Source organism: Hippopotamus amphibius, chromosome 8 (genome assembly GCF_030028045.1).
Source record: "Hippopotamus amphibius kiboko isolate mHipAmp2 chromosome 8, mHipAmp2.hap2, whole genome shotgun sequence".
Taxonomy (NCBI): Eukaryota; Metazoa; Chordata; class Mammalia; order Artiodactyla; family Hippopotamidae; genus Hippopotamus; species Hippopotamus amphibius.
Genome location: NC_080193.1, coordinates 55,131,361 through 55,154,444, shown reverse-complemented (window position 1 = coordinate 55,154,444; position 23,084 = coordinate 55,131,361). Strand labels below are relative to the sequence as shown.

General features: G+C 38.1%; 1 protein-coding gene across 1 annotated transcript in view; it reads right to left on the bottom strand.

Moving 5' to 3' along the window:
- Positions 1-23,084, bottom strand: part of THSD7B (thrombospondin type 1 domain containing 7B) — a 746,295-nt gene that overhangs the window by 476,668 nt on the left and 246,543 nt on the right. The window contains exon 5 of the mRNA XM_057745884.1: positions 4,288-4,443. Within this exon, the coding sequence (XP_057601867.1) occupies positions 4,288-4,443 (156 nt within the window). The remainder of the gene's footprint in view (positions 1-4,287; positions 4,444-23,084) is intronic.

Sequence of the window (23,084 nt, the reverse complement as noted above, 5' to 3'; positions counted from 1 at the left end):
CTTCTGTGTCTCTGTATCTTCACAAGGCACTCTCCTCCATGTGTAGCTCTGTGTTTACACTTTCCTCTTTGTATGAGGTCATCAGTCATTAGCATAGGGCCTACCCCCATCCAATACGACCTCATCTCAGCTTGATTACATTTGCAATAACCCTATTTCCTAATAGGGCATATTCACATGTTCTAGGGGTTAGTATTAAACATATCTTTCGGGAGGACACAACTTAACCCACAGCAGGTGATGTCTACCGAAGGATGCACCAAGGTGCCTTTGTCAGAGTGGACGTGTGCAAGAGGGGGATGGAAGCCAATGATGAAGAAGTGTGGCATAAAAGCATCTTGGGAAAATGGGGTGAATGGAGGGGTCAGAATGCTGTGAGTTTCCCATATGAGTTCCATGGACCTGTCCTGAGTTATGTGGAAGAGGAAGACTGAAATAAAAGTTGAAAGTGCAGTTTTCCACAAAGAGTTTTGTGAAAAACTGGCTCAAGTAACCAAAACTGTAACACAGAATTGGGGAAAAGGAGCATTTTCTGAATCGTTACAGAGACTCTATGGGCCAGAAAAAGGGGACAAAGCATTTAATAAACATCTATTAAGTGTGACCCCTGCAATGCTGCTACCTTCCTGCAGTATCAGGACCTCACAATTCCTTAAGGGAGTTGCCCCTCCCCCACTCCTGGTCTGCGAGGCTTGGGTGCAGCTGTCCCTCCAGTGGTGGCCACATGCCTAGGACCTAGCTGGTTCAGCCCCACATCCCACAGTCACAGTGTCTGGGTCACAGAGGAGCACGCGGCACAAAGCAGCCAATGAGATTCAATTCCAGGACTTTTTCTGAAATTATTAAGGAAGACATTTCTTTCTACTTTGCTTACTATCTAAAATAAAAATTACCTTATGTGTGTATGTGTGGGGAGAACTTTTAAGATTACTCTCATAGCAACTTTTAAGTATATAATACAATATTGTTAACTATAGTTAACCATGCTGTACATTAGATCCTCAGAACTTATTCATTTTATAACCTGAAGTTTGTACACTTGGATCAAGATCTCCCCATTTGCTCCATAACCTAGCCCCTGGCAACCAGCTTTCTACTCTTTATTACTATGAGTTTGGTTTCTTTAGAATCTACACATAAGTGAGGTCATACAGTATTTGTCTCTCTCTGTCCGACAGATTTCACTTTGTATAATACCCTCACGCTTCCTCAATATTGTCACAAATGGCAGGATTTCCTTCCTTTTTTAATGGGTGAATAATATTCATATATACTATATATGCGTATAATGTAAATATGCTATATGTGTGAGACATATACATATATACACATAAATGTGTGTGTGTATACATATAGAGATGATGTTTTCTTTATCCATTCAACCATCTGTGGACACTTAGGCACTTACATTGTTTCCATATGTTGACTATCATGACTAATGCTACAAATGAACATGGAGTAAAGACGGAGAAAAATATTAAAAGTTCTCACCACAAACAAAGAGGTAATTATATCAGGTGATAGATAAGTTAACTAACCTCACTGTGGTAATTATTTCACTACATATGTGTATGCGTGTATATATATATATATAAATATAAATAAAATCGTCATGTTGCATACATTAAAATTACATGTTATATGTCAATTATATCTCAATAAAGCTGATAAAAGTTAATCGACCATAAAAAATAAGGTATTGTCCTTTATAAGATGACGTAAATGTTATGTTGATTTTATTACAATGTTCTGGAGACAAAAAATACCTCCACATAAAATGTGCTTATCAATTTTGTGACATGATTAGATCTAGGAACCTAAAATATGTGAAAAGAATGGATCTCAGAATCAAGGAAACAAGATTTCTAGCTTCATTCTCCAATTTATGATCTGCAGACCATGTTGATGTTAACTGATCTCTGAAGGCTTTGATGAAATTGAGAGACTTTCACAATCTGCCCCATCATAAATGGAGTTTTATGTATTGAGCTTGGATTATTAGGACGATACAGGATGTCTAATTTTTTGTTTTGTTTTCTTTTAAATCAAACATCAACTGGATAAAATAGGGTTTGAATGTAATATTGCCTCTTAAGCAACAGAAAACAATTATTTACATCTCTGAAGTGATTTAGAAAAACATCTAATACTTGAATTTTTGTTAACGAATTCTAAGACATAGATGTTTCAAATCAGAATGTTTCAAATAGTTACAGAATTTTGTTGTTGCCTTGTTATTCATCTGCCAGGGACATGAATAATCACTAAAAGGCATATGTTAACCAAAACTAAATCTACCAATGAGAAAGATATACAATAAAAGTTTAATGGTTAAAAAAAGAAAAGAAAGAAAATTAACGCTGGTCTCTACTCCATGGAGAGGACATGCCCTAAACTGAACCTAATAAAGAGAAAAGTGGAACCAAGACATGGAGAAATAGATTATAAATAGAAAGAGAAAAGAACAGAAGATTGTAGAAACAGAAGATTATAAAGAGGAAGAGAAAGAATGAGACTGAACCCTGTTGACCTCTTGAAACTTTGGAATGTCACCCTACCTTCCCTTCTACTTTTAGCTAGATGAACTAATAAGCTCTCTTATTTTGGCTTATACCAGTTGGAATTGAGTTTCTGTCAATTAAAACCAAAAGTGTCCCAATGAATATAGGGCCCACTTGGCCTGGTGTGGGTTCTCCAGCTTTGAAAGCAAAGGAAGGCAACACTCAATGCAGCAAAGTTGTACCAGCAGGGACAGCCATGGTGACAATGGCTGGGGAAGCCTAAGTCCAGCTTCAAATGATGTTCTAGACGGCGACCTTAAAACAGATACGCACACATCAAACATAAGAGGACTGGTTCTAGAAACAGGGAAGTCACCCTGGGGAGCCTCATACGCAACTACAAGAGACTTGCATAGTCCAATTACACACGTGTGGACCACAAGACAACAAATCGTAGGTGTTAGGACTAATGGGAAATTATTTGTATCTATAAGCCGAAGAGGCTTGGGGGGCATTCTGTTACATGTCTAATAAAGCATAGCATGAGCTTTCCAGCAGACCACCAAGTTCTATTGAGATTCTGATTTCTATTGTTTGATAAAAGAATTAAAGTTACTCTTTCTGTCCTAGACTCAAAACACATCCTCCTCTTCCACCTTAGAACAAAAGAGACAAAATAAAGAGAAAAACCAAGGGACATGGACGTGTGAATCTGGATGTGCCCACATGTGCCTGTGCGCCTCTGAAATGGGGGTTTTCAAATGGATGTATCAACAGAATTAAGCTGAAAGCACGAGCTATGTAGCATCAAGTGCTTGGCCATGTACTATTTCTTTCTATGGGATAACTGGGGAGATTAGTGCTTAGCAAACACAACCTAACTTGTGGAATGTCCTTGGATCTCATTTCTCTTCGTAAAGGGAATATTCCTTTTTAGCACTGCCATTTAAGGAACACAATATCAATAAAAACTGAAGGCTCAATAAAAGAGAAGTCAAGATGCCACCAAAAATGAACATTTGAAGATTCAGATGTGTATAGAACAGCAAACTAAATAAAACAGGACTGCTCAGACCTACAAATTTAAACAACCACACAAAGTTTGAAGATTTTGCTTTAAGCTTTAGGACAACATCAAAAAGGAAAAAACGTACATAAATGCCCCTGATGAAAATGTGAACTGTAACATCAAATTCAGCATGTGATTCAGCCTTTGGAAATCTGAAAATAATAGATATGCAAAACAGTTGTTTCTTGATATAATTATAGAATGTCATGTCTAATTTCTACAGTATAACCATTACATATAAAAAACATTAATTTGTGGTTAGCAGGTATTTGGTCTAGTCCAAAATGTCCATAAAGCATTTGGTGTGTGGCAAAAGGTCCTTGAAATTTGGTTCTAATCAAAACCGTGTGGCATGGGCCAAATATGCTCATGGATGTTTTGGACAGGACCAAATATTAAGGACCTTTTGTCATGCACCAAATGTCTTATGGACATTTTGGTCAGGACCAAATACCCTGCAGGGTTAAGTTATACCATTTTTGAGTAACAGTCACTTCACCAGCTACAAGCCTAATCAGAAGGTCAACCAAGGTGGGATTCTGTGTCTACAGAAATGTCCCCAATGCTTCCTTAATAACTGAATGCTGCCAGACTTGAGCTGCTTATCTACATTTTACAAACAAATATTGTCCTAAGCAGACTTAAGGGGCTATTTAGCGACCAGACTAAATAGTGTGCATTGGAAGGAAATGAAGCACACACAAACAAGGCACTCACCTTTTCTCCCCTGAGGATCGCGGCAGTTTTCATGGACGCAGAAGCCCCAGGCCGACCAGGAAGATACTACACAGTCTGTAGAGCAAGGGATACTGCAGAGCTGAGAGGCTGAAGGGGCAGGTCCCAAACATAACGTCTTTTCCACAGGTCTAGAGACTACATGGACCAAAAAAGAAAAAAAAACAAAGGCTCAAGTCACATTCTCTGAACATCCCTAGAATTTTTTCTGTTTTTGTGTGCCTGCCTTTGCTCACATCAGCTTTATGGTCAAACAGAGTATATGCAAACAAAATATCAACACTTCCAAAATGCACTACTTCACTCCACATTATTAGCATTTGGGGTGAGGAAAGGCAAGAAAAGACAGAGACAAAGGGCACGCATTTGAGTTTCCTGTTTGACAGAGTATTCCATGGAAATCCAAGAAAGGACTGGAAATCTTGATACAAATTATCTAGAGTTATGACATTTAAAAAAATTAAGTGGCTTTGTGAAGTTCCAAGATGAGTCTATCTCGACTATACGAATGACTGGGTTGTGTGAAAAATTCAAGATCGAACCCCGAGGTGGGGTGTTTAGCATAACCAATCTACCGCTATTACTCCCCTGAGGGGTGGAGCTCTCGAAGTCGCAGAAGAAAAATGGTTCTTAGAAGAAGAAGAAAAATCAGGATCTGTGACCACAGAATTAGCCCCTGGAAGTGAGTTTCATTAGCGTGGCTACCCAGAGGCACAAGGAGTGTCTGAGGAGCCACAGGGAATGCCAACGAGGAACCTTCCAGTTCTTCCTGGTGTGCACCTGTGCCCGGAGAATGCCCAGAACTGGGTCACTGCAGGAAGCAGTCACCATCTGTCTCCCAGTGGTGCTTGTCAAGTGTCCTCTCTATGCAGTGAGAAGGATTTTCATGCTGGGAACCATGAAGATACACAGTTGAAGGATGCTCATGGAGATTATAACATAATAGGAGCCAGGATAACAATGCCCCAAATGACCCAATAAAAGAACAGCCAAATGCATAATTCCACTGGTACAGCGTGATGCCACACTAAGCAGGTTTTGGAGCAATGCAGAGTTTGTGAGCCAATGGTATGACAGCAGCCAGTGGTTTAATCTCATGGGCTGCGTTGTACCATGTTCGAAATATTTCCTATGTGTCACTTCCATCCAGTTAAGCAGATGAGAAATGCTTCAAGGATGGAGGCTGGTATGAGACGATAGGGTGGTAAGCCACCCCATCTACATTGCTTCCTCACTCTTTACATAAGATGTGAGTTAAATCAGAGAGAGATGGCAAAAAATCACAGCTCTGACCAGCAGAACTTTGAATGTAAACCAAAGCAAGAGCAAAATCAAAAAAAAGGATCATGAAGATATTCTAACCATTGGGGAAAGAAGTGTTTCTAATGAACAATGGAACAGCTTGAGGTGTTTATGAGGGTGAAGGGGAAAAACAAAGGGTACAAAGGAAAATAATAAAAATGGTTTGTTTGCAACTAATTCTTTTCCAGTTTACCAAAAGGATTTGACCTGACTTAAAATAAAAGACAGGGACAAAGCAAGATTGCTAATGTAAATGTCAAAGCTTGCAAGCCATGTGGAAGAGACAGGGAAAGGAAGAGACAACAGATACTGGGGGGAAGTAAAGGGGTTTCCCGAGGCTGAGGAGAGGTGTCGATCAGAGGTTGCACTGAAGATAACAACAGCTGGGTGGGGAGGTTGGGGTAACCAAGAGTAGAGATGTACATACAACACTGATGGACCACGGGTAAAGAAGAAACTGCGAGATGGGGGAGGACGGTTTGCGATTCCTTCCCCAGGAGTGAGTAAAAGACCCACAACACAACCATTCACGAAGTACATCATGCATTCATTCCAAATCCACTGAGTACCCAAAAAATCAGGCCCTGTTGGATGGTGTCTGCTTTCAAGGAACTCGGTCGAGAACGGTAAGCCAAGTAGCATGTTAACAAGATAGATGGAGAGAGATGCTTCAGAGCATTGTAGAAACAGAAAGCTGCACAGCCAGAGGTCTTAAGGCAGAAGTGTGTTTGGGCCCAGGCCCATACTTGGTTATCATGTGTTCTCACAAACTCAAACTTTAGTTCCAAAAACAAAAGCTAAGTAATGACGGAAAAGGAAGTGAGGCATGTAAACTGATTAATCTAGTTGTTTAATACACACTTACAGCACATGCCAGGCACTGGTTATAAACATCAGTTCATTTAACCTGTGTAACTTGGAGACATATATTAATATTATTCCTAGTTTAAAATGAGGAAACTGAGACACAGTTTACTCATTTGTTCACACTCCCAATTAGTGAGCAGTGGAGCTGGGTTTGGAATGAGTTGGCCTGGTTCCAGAATCTGTACTGTGAACCACTGCACTACATGACCTCATCATCAGTCATTCAACCTTCACCGCTAAGTACTTACCATGAGTTAACACTCTGTTAGGTGCCTGAACTAGATTAGTGAGTGAAACAGACAAATTCCCTGTCCTCCTGGAGCCTATTATTTTCCAATGTGAGTTGATACTAGGTATTCATGAGTCCAGGAGCTTCACCCACAAGCCTGGAAAGCCAATCCTGCTGTTTCTGTTTCCTTTCCAGGCTGTCTCCCTGTAACGTCAGACATCTTAAGTGTCTGATGAATGATGCTGAGGAGATACCTCAAACTCTCAGCTCTAAGACCCAGCAGACACTTGCTGCCACAATCTCTGAACTTGAGGTTGGGCCCTGCAGTTGAAATTGGTCAGTCCACCAGTGCATCTCATTAGAAGCTTGAGAATGGCTTAACTGTCCAGAAGGCAGTTAAGCCTTAGGGTTGGCAGTGCAGTTGGAAAGAGACAGGGGGAACTTGTCCTGAAGCTGCATTTGGCAGGGACAATGTTCTTACAGATATTATGTTTATTTGGCTTATTTTTGGAGGGCTGTTGATGATTATTGGGAGATAAAAGGTTAATTCCCCTCAGGTCCCCTTTGATAAATGCTTAACTGTCAATCAAATGACTGTTGGACATTAGGGCTAATGGAACTCCTAAGATCTGAAAGTAGGGAGAGACATGGTGTGCTGGTGAGGAATGGGGGGATTTCCCTGGAGGCTACTAAGTGACAGAATTGGAGGCCCAGGGGTGGAAATGGGGCCATTTGTCAGAGCACTCATGCCTCTTCAGCACCTGCTGCTTTGAAAGACAGTAGATCTTAATCTATATCAATAAATTCTTCCAGTCTCAGGGACATGTCTAAGATGCTTCATTTAGGCATTGAATCAATGGGCTTGGGTCAACCTTTCTCTATTTCAGTCCCCCTGGGATACATTTGTTCAAGAAATAAATCATGAGTAAGTCACAAAGCACTTACCAGCTTCAGACCACTTAGGTACTCATCTCCCCGAGGACAGTGAACACAGGACATCGCTACGCCTATTGACTCTTTGAGCTAGAAGAGAGCTTTAGAGCTAATTTAGTGTAATTCCTCAATTTTACTGAAAAACGGAACTCCAAAGACCTTAGGTGGTTTCTCCAAGTTCACTCAGCAAGTCCAAGGCAGAGCAAGACCTGAGCTTTGTCCCAGGTGGGTGACTCACCTCCACCTGTCCCTCTTGGCTTTCCTTCCACGGATTAAAAGCATCAGACAGAACAGATGAGGTCATTAGTACCAAGGATACTTTGTTTATGAACCACAGTGACCACAATGGACGCAACCAGTGACACGACAGATCCAAGAGATCCATGAAGGTTGCAGGCTGTTTAACCCTTTAAACAAAATCCAAATTCCTCTCCTACTTTATGGTTACTTCAATACTCCTTGAAGCCCCATCCCAGAGCCCCCTGGACTAAGCAGGAGGTAGTAAGACCAAAATTTGCTCCAACAACTATTCTTTTATTTGTGGCTATTCACGCTGTAATAAAATTAAATGGGGAGGTGGGTGGGGTGGGGGGCATAACTTGCACCACCTTGAATTGGATGGTGTGTAATTTACTCTTTACTGAGCCCACAATTCTTCTTGACCAAACTCCAGCCATGATGTTTGTGGCAAGAAGAGCTGCTTTTCTAGTCACCTGAAATCCTTTCTCTAGATGTACTGACTGAAGCAACTTTATTTCTGTTTGCTAACTTTCTGCTCTAATGCAATGGATCCCTGCTGCAATCACTGTACCTATTCAGTGAAGGTCTGTGCTGGTCACACGTCCCCCAGCTGCCTTAGATGGTGTCACCTTGACACCTTCTGCCATTGCTGTGTTGACCAACTGCCTGACTAGGTAAGCAATTACCCAAGGTTTTATAGGCTATTTAGGTTTTGTAGGCTGCAATGTTAGTCCCTATAAAGACCTCTCCTGGCCACAAAGTGTTAAAGAGACAAAGCAACTTTTAACTCAGATCCATTGTGATCACCACACAGCAGTGGCTTTCTAAAGCAAGGGAATGTATTACAGTCTGATAAGTGATGGTACATATGCAATAGTCATTAATGCTTTGAATATTTTGGTGCCTAAGCAGGAATTTTTCATTTGCAATAAGAAATTATTAAATTGACCTGCCTTACAAGAAATGTGCGAGTCTGCTACTAATGATTGCAAAGTCACCTTAAATAATGAATTACTCCATGAACAGAATGCTAATTAATGAGGGGGGAAAATATGCTGGGTAGTTGATACATTTAATGTTAAAGAAAAAACTGTTCTTAATTCTAGAAATGTACAAAGTTCATGATTTTCCTTAATGAGAAAGTGATTTTAGATGAACATACAAATGCAGTCGAAATGATTTGTAATTAAGAAGAAAAATGTCTGTTGTGATCATTAGCATGACCACCATTGTAAAGAAAAATGAGTACCTTCACATTTCCTTCTTGGAAATGAAATCAAGCTCTAATCCAAACTAATATGAATCAACACAGAAATAAATTGGCAAAGATTCAATAAAAGTATATTATCCCCCACCCCTACTGCTGACCATTTCATAAGATCTAAATTTCAATGCCATTTAATGCCTCAAAAAGAAATTAAATGGAAATCACATCATCATCATCATAATCAGTGAATTACAATTAATAATTAGGTACCCCTCTGCAGTTCATTTAAAAAATGAGTAATGTTTGCTTAAAGTAAAAATGTCATCACAGGAGTCAATGGCATGTTCTTGTTTTTTAATATGTCTATTGTCAGATGAAACATCAAATCAGTCTTTAAAAATTTAGGAAGTGTTTGAGGTAATTCTTCCATGGCATCATGGAACTCAGCTTTCCCTCTGGACAGAAAGATCTTTATCATGGTCGAGAAATTAGTCAAAGATACTGATTTTTTTTTTTTTTTCAGTATTTTCAGGGATGCAGAGATGAAAAGAAAGTAAAGATGATGCTACTTCTTGGGAACTCTTAAAACCTGGATGATTTTGCCTGCTTTCTATCTTAGGGGTACCTGAGTACCCTTGCATTCTATCTTCAGTTGATTTTACATAAGATATTTGATTTGCAGAAAGATATCAGCCTTCACAAAGAACTTAAACCAAAAAGTTATATTCACTTCAATTTTCCAAACAAATGCAAGCCCTGTCAAACCCAAAGGGAATTCTCACTCAAAACTCAGGACCCCCTCATTCCACAGGGTGTCCAGGAAACCACCATAATATAAACAGCAATTGCTCAGATTTAATTAAAAACTAATGAAACTCTACTTATGTAAAAATGCTGCTTTCTAAATGATTTTTGAGAAACAGTATTGCCTCTGACATATTCACTTAGGGAGTATACTGACTTGGCAGAAATTCAATCCACCTTACTGCTAAAATAAATAGGCTTCTTCTACAAACTGAAGGAGTCAAACTGTTGAAGGGGAAAGATAAATAATATTACAATTTTAACCAGAAAGCTATTTTCCTTCAAGAAGCTTCATGTATTATTTCAATTGCCTTTTGCCACTGGGATTTGCAAAATAATGTATCATTCTTTTAACTTTGTGGGTGAAATAAAAGCAAATATGTCTTCTAGCACTTATAGGCAGCTTAAAGAATTAAATCACATCTCATCCTACTAAATCTAATAAAGCTTAATTTTAGCCATATCATGACTCTCTTGGCAAAGTACTGTGCCTACAATTTGGCAGGAGGATGTGTGTGTGTATGTACCATAAATTTAATTTGGCCACATGTCAAGAAATTTTCCAAATTTCATTCATTTCACATAGCAAATTAGAAAATATCTACCAACTAGTGATTTTCTTAATGCTACAGAGTAACAACAGAATAAGATGGAAAACAGTATTCAGAATAAAAATGAAGACAAAATAATGAAGTATGTATTCAGTTTTAGAAAGTAATTAGATCAATATCCAACAATTACACAATTAGTAGAGAAATACAGCAGCCTTCAGCCCTATATTCATATATTTCTTTATAATATACTCTCTCCTTTGTTTCTTTATTAATTTTTATTGGAGTATAATTGATTTACAATGCTGTCTGAGTTTCTGCTGTACAGCAAAGTGCATCAGTTATAGATACACATGTACCCACTCTTTTATAGATTCTTTTCCCATATAAGTCATTACAGAGTATTGAGTAGAGTTCCCTGTGCTATACAGTAGGTCCTTATTAGTTATCTATTTTATATATAGTAGTGTGTATATGTCAATCCCAATCTCCCAATTTATCCCTTCCCCTACCCTTTCCCCCCAGTAACCATAAGTTTGTTTTCTACATCTATGACTCTATTTGTTTTATAAATAAGTTCATTTGTACCATTTTTTTAGATTCCACATATAAGTGATATATGATTTGTCTGTCTCTGTCTGATTTACTTCACTCAGTATGACAATCTCTAGGGCCATCCATGTCACTACAAATGGCATTATTTCACTCTTTTTTATGGCTGAGTAATATTCCATTGTATATATGTACCACATCTTCTCTTGAGAATTTCTTTCTGATCGTTTCTGACTTTTATCTCAGAGCTAAAATGGGAGTATAGAGAGGATGGAAAGAACAAGAGCTGACTAAATGGCACCTTTTACACTTTACCAAGTTTAAAATACCATTACTGATGAGACAGAATGGGAAGGAAATACGAGGAAGATGGAGAAGTGGTCAGGCAAAGAGAAAAAGTGAAAAGACAGGCAGGTAAGAGAAAGAGTTATCTCCCAAGATGTCAAGGGCAGAAGTGTGCACCGTCGGGGGAGTGCAGCTTTTAAAGGGGTTTTAGTGCAAATGTCCTCTTCATGCTCAACACTTTGCAACCTGGAATTCATTTTTCCATTGAAACAATAACAAGAGCTAAATGAGAGCCAGAGCCAGTTTTTCCACAAATGCCTGTTTGACTGGTTAATGATAGAAATAACAGCTAACACATACTATTAACCCACTTGGTTCTAGGCACTGCATTAAGCACTTAAATGCAATTTCTCATTTATTCATCCCAGCCATGCCAAGGTAAGTACAATTATCATTCCCATTTTATAGATGAAATAACTGAGGATAAATTATTTGCCTAAAATGACAAACCTAATAAGTGACCAAACCCAGGTCCAGGGCTCTTAAAAGCCCATATCCTTTAGCACTGCTCTATACTATGGTTTTATATTGGCAATAAAAATCATGATAGAAAAAAATCTACTGGACTAGTAACAGTTAATCAGGAAAATAAATAAGTGAACACTATGTCCCCTTCTAAAACATTCTTAAAGTGAAATAAAATGAAAAAAAAAAAAAAAAAAAAAAGGTTTAAAAATATCAGTAGTAAAGGCCAAACCTCAGGAAAGGTACGTGTTGTTAGAGGAAAATGAGGAGCGAGGTGGGTGTTTTTGATGTGATTCTGAAAGGTATTTAAAATTTCTACTAAAGGTTTAATGAAGAGAATGAAATTAGATTATAATGACTATTTTCATCTTAAAACTTAAGATTAGAGCCATTCCTAAGGAATTACAGTGAGTTCACAATAAGCAACACCCCCCCACCCCCCCACTCCAAGATTTTCTTAAAGAGCAAATGATGACCAAAGAAACCACTAAGGCAGCTTGGAATGTGGAGAAGGAGGGCAAGTGGGTGTAAAGCTCACCCTCCGCTGGGTACACATAGCATCACTAGCACAATTCTTTTTCCTTATCAACCATATCCAGCCCATCAACTGAGGAAGAACAGAGGTGACAGTGCAATGTCCCTAAGTCCATTGGGCAAGAATTGGAAAGAAAAAGGATATTTTTAAAAATACAAACAAACAGACAAGGTTGAGACAGGCGTGTCAGAGAGCAGGGACAGGAAACAGGAAGATCTGGTAAGAAAGGTCAGAAAGCAGCAAAAGAAAGCAGACCTAGGTCTCCCAGACTTCGGTATTGGTCACAGGATGCCCTGCTATTCCATCAGCAAGACAGACCTTCACCTGATTTAAAAGGTCTAATTTATGTGGATTCAGAAGGTGGAGGTTTCAACCTGGGAATAACTCAGTGGAAATTTTAAATAATCATAACAAGAAGGCGAAATTCATATTCTAAGGTGACCCAGTCCTCCAAGAAGAACATCACAAAACCCAAAGATTAAAGCCATTTCTAAGGGACCGAAAAACAAATGGGGAAATATGTGGTGACGATTGTAGAGAGTGAGGAAAGAACTATTTTTCTTTGAAATAAATATGCGCACCATCCTATTTTTAAAGGAAGGCTCACTGTACCTGATCGCCTTGTTGGCATATGCTGCTTTAAATCTGCAAATGGTTTCAGACTGAACAAGTTAATCTGACTTCAAAGGAAGGCTCATGGGATTCACCAGGTCCCTAAGTAGTGATAGGAACGAGACACTGTCTAATAAATTTTTAAATGCAGAATAATCCATTCTTTTGTATGAGCTATTGCTTTATACATTTTTAGAAGTAACACAAGAATTACAAACCAAAACCTCTGCATTGCAAAACTGGATGAAAGCTCGTTTCCTCCCAGGTCTATTCATACAAGTCCTACTTTCCACAGCTCTTCACTCTGTAAAGGCCAATATTATAAAGTAGTAGCTTCCAACCTGGATAAACCAATGGGGCCTAAGGTAGACCCAATTCAGCAGAATTGGATTAGGATTGGTTAAGGGGTAGCAGACAGTACAGTAAGGACTTATATTTTCAAAAACCTTTATGATTAGCAGGTCAGGGAGTCAATGTTCTGAATAATTTATGGAGTATGATTTTGAAAAGCCAATTGGCCAAATATCAATCAATACTATCATTAAAATCCATTAAAGTCTACCACTACTTGAGTGAATTGGGCAAACCATTTAGCAACTGAGCTCTTGTAAAATAGACTATCCAGTGCTTCTCACCTTCGTTATATTATCTCCTCCCCAAGGAGCCTCTGTAAACCTTTTTGTTCCGTAATTGTCCCTCCTTCCCCTATGACATTTTCACACTACAAAAACACTGTATGTATGTAAATATATAATATATGCTTTATATGTAAAACGGGTAAGATTTTTTTCACCCCAAGAACCATTTTTGTCCCCTTGGGGGCAATATCAACCCCTCTGGGAATGCATGGACTAGACCACATATTGAGTTTAAGTTTGAAGGCTGAGCAATCTACAAGTATATTCTGATTTAATTAGCAGAGCATTCTATGGGGCAAGATCTGAGCCTAGCCAGTGTGATCCTGATTCTCCCTCTTCTTCATCATGTTAGACTCTTCCCACTCAAGGTTCTGAAATTCTTGAATTCAGTGCACATTTTTGTAGCTGAGGTTGGAATCTATCTTTGTAATTTGACTACAGTGCTTCTCAATACCTGTGTTTTGCTCAAAGTTGGAATCTACATGCTGATTTTTTTTTTTTGCAATAATCAGGAGATAATACATTAACCAATAAGATATGCTATTCTCTGCTAGAATTCTGATGCATGCAGAGAATACAGATGTTTAAAACAGCTGAAATGCTGTAGAATTTTACAAATTTTCTCTTGTTTAAACAGTAGTCAAGTTATTAAAAAGCTGTTTAGAAAAGTTGCATCCTCTAATTTTTTGCACATTTAAATATACCATCGGAGCAAAAAAGTTATATCAAGAAGACAGTGATTTATATTTTAAAATATTATACTTGCTTTCTATGAAGTCTTAATTTGAGTGAAAAAGCAACAAAAATAATGAGATAATTATTTAATTTAAAAACAGATTATTTTATATTAAAAGCAGTATGGATGTATTCATAGGTTATTTAAATACAAATAAACATTAATTCTGAAAATATTCCTACCTATTTTTAAAAGGGAGGGTGAACTGAATTTTCCAAAGTAATATAGATTTTTTTATATTATAAAATGAGATACAGCTGCACGCAACAATTGATTTTTTTTTTAATGTTTGTATGTCTTAATCGAGGGCTTTCTAACAAATTCTGTTTTGTCGATACGGTGAAGTTCAAAGGTAAGACATGTTTATCATGACTATTTTTTTGGTGGAAGGGACCCTGAGAGAACAGGAAGCATGATTGTTCAAAAACTTTCAGACCTTTGACAGCTAGAGATCGTTAAAGTAGAGAAGGCGACCTGACCTGAAAGTCAGCCTTCAGGGGTTCCCTGTGCAGCATTACAGAGAATAATGGGTTACCTCACCTGAGGATCAAAGTGTTACCCATCCAGAACCATTTTGCATCCATTCGGGCCAAAGAGAGTCCAAACAGGACATAGACTCCTAACACTACCATTCCTGCTCTCCGACATATTTCTTATCCTGAGAACAAAGACAGGACCACATCTTGCAGGCCACCAGACAATGACCAACTTTGTCCTCTCTACTTAACAATGACTGCCAACTGCAACACAGATTCCACCAGAACAGCCACTCTGTCTACCTGCTCACCACTGTAACACCAGCCCCTCCAACACTTGACACCCAGATAGTTGGCATGCAACAAATTATCAATAAACACACCAATGAATTAACGTGGTTATATGAATTTCAATTCTAACCCAGATATTAAATAAAAAGGAATTGGTGGCAAATATTTTATGAATATCTGAAAGAGTATGAAGGTATCCAAAGAATCCTGATGTACAGGTTTCTATATAGGGTTGTACAGGTTGAGTCGGCCAAGGGATCAAGTAGGAGCTGAAATCCAGCCTGTGTTCCTCCTGCCAAACTACACTCTCTGGTTCATACCCAGATGGGTATCTCTTTCTAACACTTCTGCCCAGAGGGGGAGACATTTTCTAATTCACACAATAACATAGTTTATGCTGCCTATGATGCTGCTCACGTATTATTCTTAAAGAATAAGAAGTTATCTGTAGAATCAGGTAGTTTTAAAAGCTTCCCCTGCAAAGTAGAAGGAAGCCTTATGGTCATAAATTACAATGAGTTGTTCTGTAATTGAAAACTCTGAAAAAAATAGAAAATCATCAGAGAGATTTAAAAAAAAAAACCTAAAAGACACATAGCTTAAAAAATAACTGAATTCAGGTCACTGGTCAAGAAAAGAAATATGAATCCACACCAATGAAAACACAGTAGATGGAGAAACTAATGAGTGACAGATTCTTAGGGTCTGAGATTAGCCAGTGTAGTTTTTTAGAAAGAAGATACTAAGACACAGGGTGAAACATGGCTAGTGGAACAAAGAATGAGGTTAATAGAGACATGCATCAAAAGTCAGAATGTTCCATTTATTTGTTAATGATTCCAAAGTCCAAAAATTTACATAACAGCAGTGTAAAAGTGTCCACATTAGGCCACTCACCTTTCGTAACCTCTCAGCAATAAGCAGTGTCATGTTAAAAAGAGAGACTACATTTGTCACAAAAGGAAATATTCTGGAAGCAGCAAGCACTTACTTAATACAAATCACTGTCAAATAAGACATGCCAACTGAGCTGAAATTGCAGTGAAATGGAGAACCACTAAATCCCGCTTCCAAACCCACTGCCTGATTCTTCAAGGCAAAATAATTATTAACACCCAGGCTTTTTTCTAGGCATTGCTAAGAAGCGCCAGAGAAGAGACCACATAATCCCATTTCCTGTTGACCTTATAATTTGAGCAGATGAACTAGATTTACACATAAAAACTAAGGACTATCACAAAACAGGTATGTAATTAGGCATGCATGTGCCTAGTACCAGTTGTGCACGAGATAGGTATTCCCAGAAGAAAAAAGATCAGGGACAGGATGAGAAATTCTGAAAAAGGCTGCAATAACCCAAGCATAATTGTCAACTTTGTCTGCCAGGCCCTCTCCTATTTTTTTTTTTTCCTGGTGTCTCATTTTTTAAGATTGCAGGTATGTATGCAAGACCATCTTGCTGCCTTTTGGCCAATTATACACACCTTGGTGGGATACAAGCCGGGCTTCTGAACACTCTATAAAGTTATTCTCTCTAGTACATATTAAATTTCTACTCTCACCATATAACTGATCCCATTTTGCATTTTGTAACCTGATGCTAGAAAACACCAGAGGGAAAAAAATTCTTATGACATGAAATTGCACTTACAAATAAATGTGCAAAAATCCAAATGATAATCTCCCCCAAATATTCTTTTTTCTACTAGGTCCATAGCACTGTAAATTTACCCCAGCAACACACTAATATATTAAAAGAATACAGCAAATTTAATTTAGCAGCACATTAAAACACGAGAAGAATTAGAAAATTAGAAGAGCAAATGTTTTTCCCCCAAAATGCAAAGATGGTTCAACACTGGTATATCTGTTAACTGAACTTACTACATGAACAGCTTGAGGGAGGAAATTCAAAAATTCATCTCAGCAAATATATATATATGTCTGTGTATGTGTGTGTATGTGTATGTATAATGATATAATGCTTGATATAATATGGCATAATATATGATATAATATATAAATGCTATTTATTTATATATAAATTTCATAGCAAGTAATAAACAAATACCCAAATCCCCCTCAAAAAAATAAAGGAACAAACCCCTCTACTTAATAAATGCCATCTAACATAAATCATATTTAGAAGTAAAAAACCCTAGATAGTTAAGTCAGAAACAAAGCAGGGACACCAGCTAACATGTTATGACCTAAAACTGTATGGGATTTCCTAGCCAGTGAAATACAATTTAAAAAGACACAAAAGTTATAAATATTAAATGAGAAGAGATTAACATTATATTTATATATGATTATTGCCTAGATAATTTAAGAGTATCAAATAAAAAACTAAGAATTAATAAGATTGTATATCAAAGTTTTACGTATTGTCTTTAATTTCTTAGTCTTCCCTTATGTTTATTTTTTAAAGCTACTTACTACATTTTGTAACAATTCTCTCCCTGTTAATAAAAACTATTGTTAGCATACTGCTTATCAAAGTATGGAGCATCGTATGTAAAACAACTATACAACAGAAAGTTTTTGGTAATAGTTTAAATAAACTTCTAGCTATATCTATGTCTTGATCTATATTAAAACCGAAGTTCACTGTATCCACTACCCAAGTGCTTTGCAGACAAAGGTGACAACAAAGAACCTTAAACATAAGTTAGAGGCTGTAACAGTGAGTACTGGGAGTGGGGTGGGAAGGACGCTGCTCCATGGGGAGAGAATTTTATCACTCATAGTGTTAAGAATTATACGTTCATGGTGACACATTTTTTTTTTACTTTTAATTTTGAAGTAATTCTAGATTCACAAGAAGTTACCAAAAATAATAGTAAATTAAATGTGCATCGATGTCCAGTGGACCTCTCACCAAGTTTCCTCCGTGGTAACTTCTTGCATAATTGGAATAGAAAAACAAAACCAGGACATGGACGTTGGTACAATCTACAGTTTTATAAACATTCATTTTGTGTGTGCGTGTGTGTATGTGTGTAGTTCTATGCAATTTTATCGCCTGTGTCAATTCATATAACCTTTACCACAATCAAGATGCAGAACAGCCCCATCACCACAAGGATCTCTGTGTAATCCCTTTACAGCCACACCTACCACCTCCCAAGACTAACTCACCTGGCACCTACTAATCTGTTCTCTGTTTTATCTGAGTGGGTTTATCATCTGCAGAAGATGCATGCCTTATTTATTGCCTGCTGCAGGCTTGGTCGCATTGTTCTGCCCTTCGATCACCACTGGGCTGCCATAAGGCTCATAAACCTGGCGTCTCATCTCAAAAGACTAAATCGCAGACACTTGTCTTGGCCTGCTTGTCTCTGCATCATCTGGCCCTGGGCCCAGACTCACCTCCTGCCTGTCTCCCCTGCTTCACACTCCTCTGTGTGAGAGGCTCTTTGCTACATCAGGAACATTCCGAACATACGGCTACCACAAAATTTTGCACTTTTTCCCTGGGCCTGGAACACTTTTTTCCTGAGAGCTAGTCTCACTCCCTTCTTTTACTTAAGTCTCTGCTCAAATATCACCTCTTGAGAAAGAATTTTTCTGACATGCCTATTTAAAGAAATACGAAGTCTTACCCATATACTCATCATTTTCTTTTTTCTTAGTCTGCTTTATTTTTCTTCACAGCATCTATCACCCTTCGATAGGTATCTTTTTGCCAAATTATCCATTATCTCTCTCTCCCCATCAGAATATACGTATCACAAAAAGGACTTTGACTACTTTGTTTACAGCTATATTCCTAGTATCTACAACAGTTCCTACATATAGTGGATGATTAATAAATATTTGTTGGATAAATAAATTCTCGCTAATGATCATGGAGATGAACTTTAAGTGGTAAGACTGCAATTCTCTCTTATCCAGTTGGCAAAAATTAAAAACAAATGAAAATATTTGGTACTGACTAGAATATGAGGAAAATGGCATGCCTGGACATTGTTAATGAATTTAAAATGGCACAGCAGTTTTAGAAGGAATTTTGGCAGGATTTCTCAAATTTGAAATCCCCAAATCCAACAACTCCTCTTCTAGGAATCTTATTAAAATACTGACATTCACATTTTGAAGAGAGCTAGATGTATAGCCAGACCTTTTCCTTGACACTACTTGTTATCTAAAAAAAAGTCTTAAATGCCCTTCTAATTGAAAATGATTAAATTAACTAAGATTGTACCATGAATATTATGCAGTTGTTACTATGAGAGATTATATATTTATCATGGAAATATCAAGTGGCAAAAGGCAAGCTGTAGAGAATTATGCCAGGTATAATTCTTTCATGTGATAAGGAAAAAATGGATCTGAATGCACATTTAGATATACCTGTATATATGTCTGTGTGTGTGTGTATGTGTGTTCTATACACATAAAATTAGACCAGGAAATATTTACACCAATTCATTTACAACAACCATCACTGAGATTACTAGAGCAGGCTTGAGGGAAATGTTTTCACTTTTTGCACTGTATATTTTCTATATAAATTTTTATATTAATGGATTTATTTTATAAATAAAACCTGATGATAAAAAGTAAAAATTAAATGAAATGTAGTCTCATTAAACTACTTCAGATTAAAGTACGCTTGACAAATAATATCATAAGGTATTTGGCACAATGTGTTATCCTTTCAATGAAGAGACTTTTGTTTAAACTCAGGTCATACACCAAAGGAATCAACTGCTAATGGCAGAATTTCAGCAAGAATATTTCTACTATGGCGGGCTTCCTAAAGCATCTCCCAAGGAATCACGAAGGCGATCAAAGGACACTGTGGAGGAATGTCTAACTCTCCTTTTATTCACCACCCAAAATCATGGCCCATTGGCTGGCAAACTATTCAAGGGCTTGGCATGGAGCATTCAGGATTCCATAAGTGGAATTTAAATGACTGCAAGTAGATAGTTCCTTAACCTGCTTAATACCAGATGCCTACTGTGATTGGCCATCTCCTGGCTCTGCGGGTGGTCCCATCACAGCACTGTTCCATGGGTGGATTCACACCTGTATCACACTGGTACTACACTACAACTGAATTGCCTCACAAACGTGTTCCCATAGATCTAGAAGAGCAGATCCTCTCATTACTTAGTTTTTCCAACATAAAAATGAGCAGAATTTCTCAGATGACCTGCTAGAAGTGTGGGGATGAACAACTGCAATCTAGTTAACATGACTTGAAATTAATTCTATGCACATACCCTACCCTCAAACAGCAACATGTCCATATGGTAGGCACTGAATATTAAGACAGCGGTTGACTCTCAGTGAATAATTACAGGGTATGCTTCAAGCTGAAAATGAAAGAAAAGAAAGAAAAAGAACAATACAAAGCTCTAAAGTGGAATAGATGGAGGACAGAATGTTGAATGATAAGATAGAAAAAAACAACAGTGAAAGATATACTTAGTAATACACAGGAGTAAACACTTCAGAAGAGTTTAAGATAATATGGTAATACCACCATCCAGAATGAACTAGAAGTATAATACGATGAGGTAAACAGCATATGATAAGTAATCCCATGACTTGCTGGGCTAGAGCATTCAACTAGAGAATCACACAGTTATCTCTAAACCCCCCCCCCAATTTTATGTTAAAAAAGAGGCAGGAAAGTAATCAAATTTATAAAACTGGCAGAATATAGTGGTTTCACATGCATTTTCTCACTAAATGTCACAGCTATGCTTACCTGCTTGGAAATCAGTCAATCTAAACATATGGTGTGTAGCTCAGGGGAGGCACAAAAAAGAGATGAAGGAAGAAAAGTAATCTTTGGGGAGGATGGGAAACCCAGCCAGTCTGCTAAAGGACATGGACACTGTTATTCTAGACAGAAAATCCATCACAACCCTTCCCCAATGGGTAAAAGATTCCAACTCTTACAAAAGAAGATATACAATGAGGACATGAAAAATCAATCAACATCATAAGTCACCAGGAAATGCAAATTAAAACCAGAGGGAGATACCCACCCAAACAGTCAAAAGTAAAAAGACTAGAAACATCCAACGTTGGTAAAGATGTAAAGCAACCAGAACCGTGTAGTTACACACTGCTGACAGGTGTGTAAAATAGTACAATCTATTTGAAAAAAAAACAAACAAACAATTTGGAGATATTTTTTAAATAAAATTACATCTACCCTATTGCCAAGCAAGTCCATTCCTGGGTATTTACCCAAGAGAAATGAAAGAATTTGTTCACAAAAATGCCTTGTACAAGAATGTTTATGGTGGCTTTATAAACAACGGTGAAAAACAATCCTGATGTCAATCAACAGGAGAACGAATAAACGGTGCTATGTTCATTCAGTGGAAGACCACTCTGCAGTATGAGGATAAGATGGAAGAAATTCAGAAGTATCATGAAGGAGTGAACAACACAAAAAGGTACATGATATATGATTGCATTTATATAAACGCCTAGAACTGTATAAACTAACTGAAAGTTACAGATAGATGAATGGTTGCTTCTGGTGATGGTTGGGGTTGGAAGTGAATTGGGACTGACTGGTATGAACTAAAACGGCCACCTGCCATACCAGTACACAAAGGATGCTGCAGCCAGCAAGCCACCGCCTTTCAGCCACCCCAGTGGGGAGCCCTGAGGGAACTCAGGATAGAAAAAGGATGCCCACTATCTAGCACTCAACGGCTACAGCCACCCCTATGGTGCACCCTGAGGAGACTCAGGATGAGAAGGCACAGGATCCTGGCCCTAGATAGCTAACATGCATATCAAAGGTATGACTTCAGTGAGCTCAGACTTCTGCATCTTATACATGGAAAAGCAATCAATTCCTTAACTTGAGATGTCTGGTTTTCTTTTATGAACAGTAATCTGACTACCTGGTCTTTTTTGCAAACATCCTACATTTCCTGGCTTGCCTCTTTGGAAGAGCTTCTCATCATTATCTGCGATGCTATGTCCCCGGCTTAAGGTCCTCGGAATGTCTGCAGAATAAAACAGAACTCTCAGCTTTTAGGCTGTGCATTTTTTTTTCAGTTGACACTGGGAAGGGGCAGAAGGGACCTTTCTGGGGTACTGGAAATGCTGGTATCTAGAGATGCACTCATGAAAACATACACTTATGATCTGAACATTTTACCGTATGAAAAATGTATGTATGGAAAATAAACCTTAATTAAAAATCACAGAGGTATATTAAGGAAACATGAGACTTTCAACTGTGCAAATATTTTATGAAAATCTCATTCAACCAAAAGCAGAACTTCTGGAAAATTCTACTGACAGTACATTCATAGTGGACGTTGTAGAGAAAGTAGGGAAAGGAGCTGCTACCCCAGAATCAAGTCTGACGAATGAGAGGCTAGCTTTGGTAGCGTAGACGTGACAAGAGCACTGGCAGAAAGCAATCTGAACGGGATTAACTGAGATTCTGTCCCCTGTGGGCCTATTTAGTGGCAGTATATAGACACTATTTTCCTAACCCTCAGACTTTTGATTGGCTAAATATAGAACTGTCCTAAACAAGGAGAAGGAGGAAGAAGTGAAGAAGGAGGGTATGAGTTTAAAGAAGAAAAAAGATAAACCACTGGAGAACAAGAATTTGGAGGATAAAATTAAGGCAGAACAAGTGTCTAATGGCCTAATGAGGAATGCTATTGAGCTGAAGAGTTTGATGTAGGATATGTGTCTTCATTGTTTCCTTCCTTCAGACCTTCAGGAAAGCATCCATTTTTCATTAAATCACTGTTTCATCGGAGCTCTGTTTGGAGATTGCATTCAGAGACTGAGTCTTGTTCCAAAATGGAGATGGGTCAATGGGGGACCCGCCATGGGTGGTCCGGCTGCCCCCTGGTTTCCCTGCAAGTTCCTTAAGAGTTTGTGACAGATGCAGAGAGCTAAGCTAGACTTGCACCCAGAACTCAGAAATGCAAGTTCCCAAAGCCATGGGCTAAAGCTCATAAGATGGAAAACATTTTAATGTGTAGGCTCA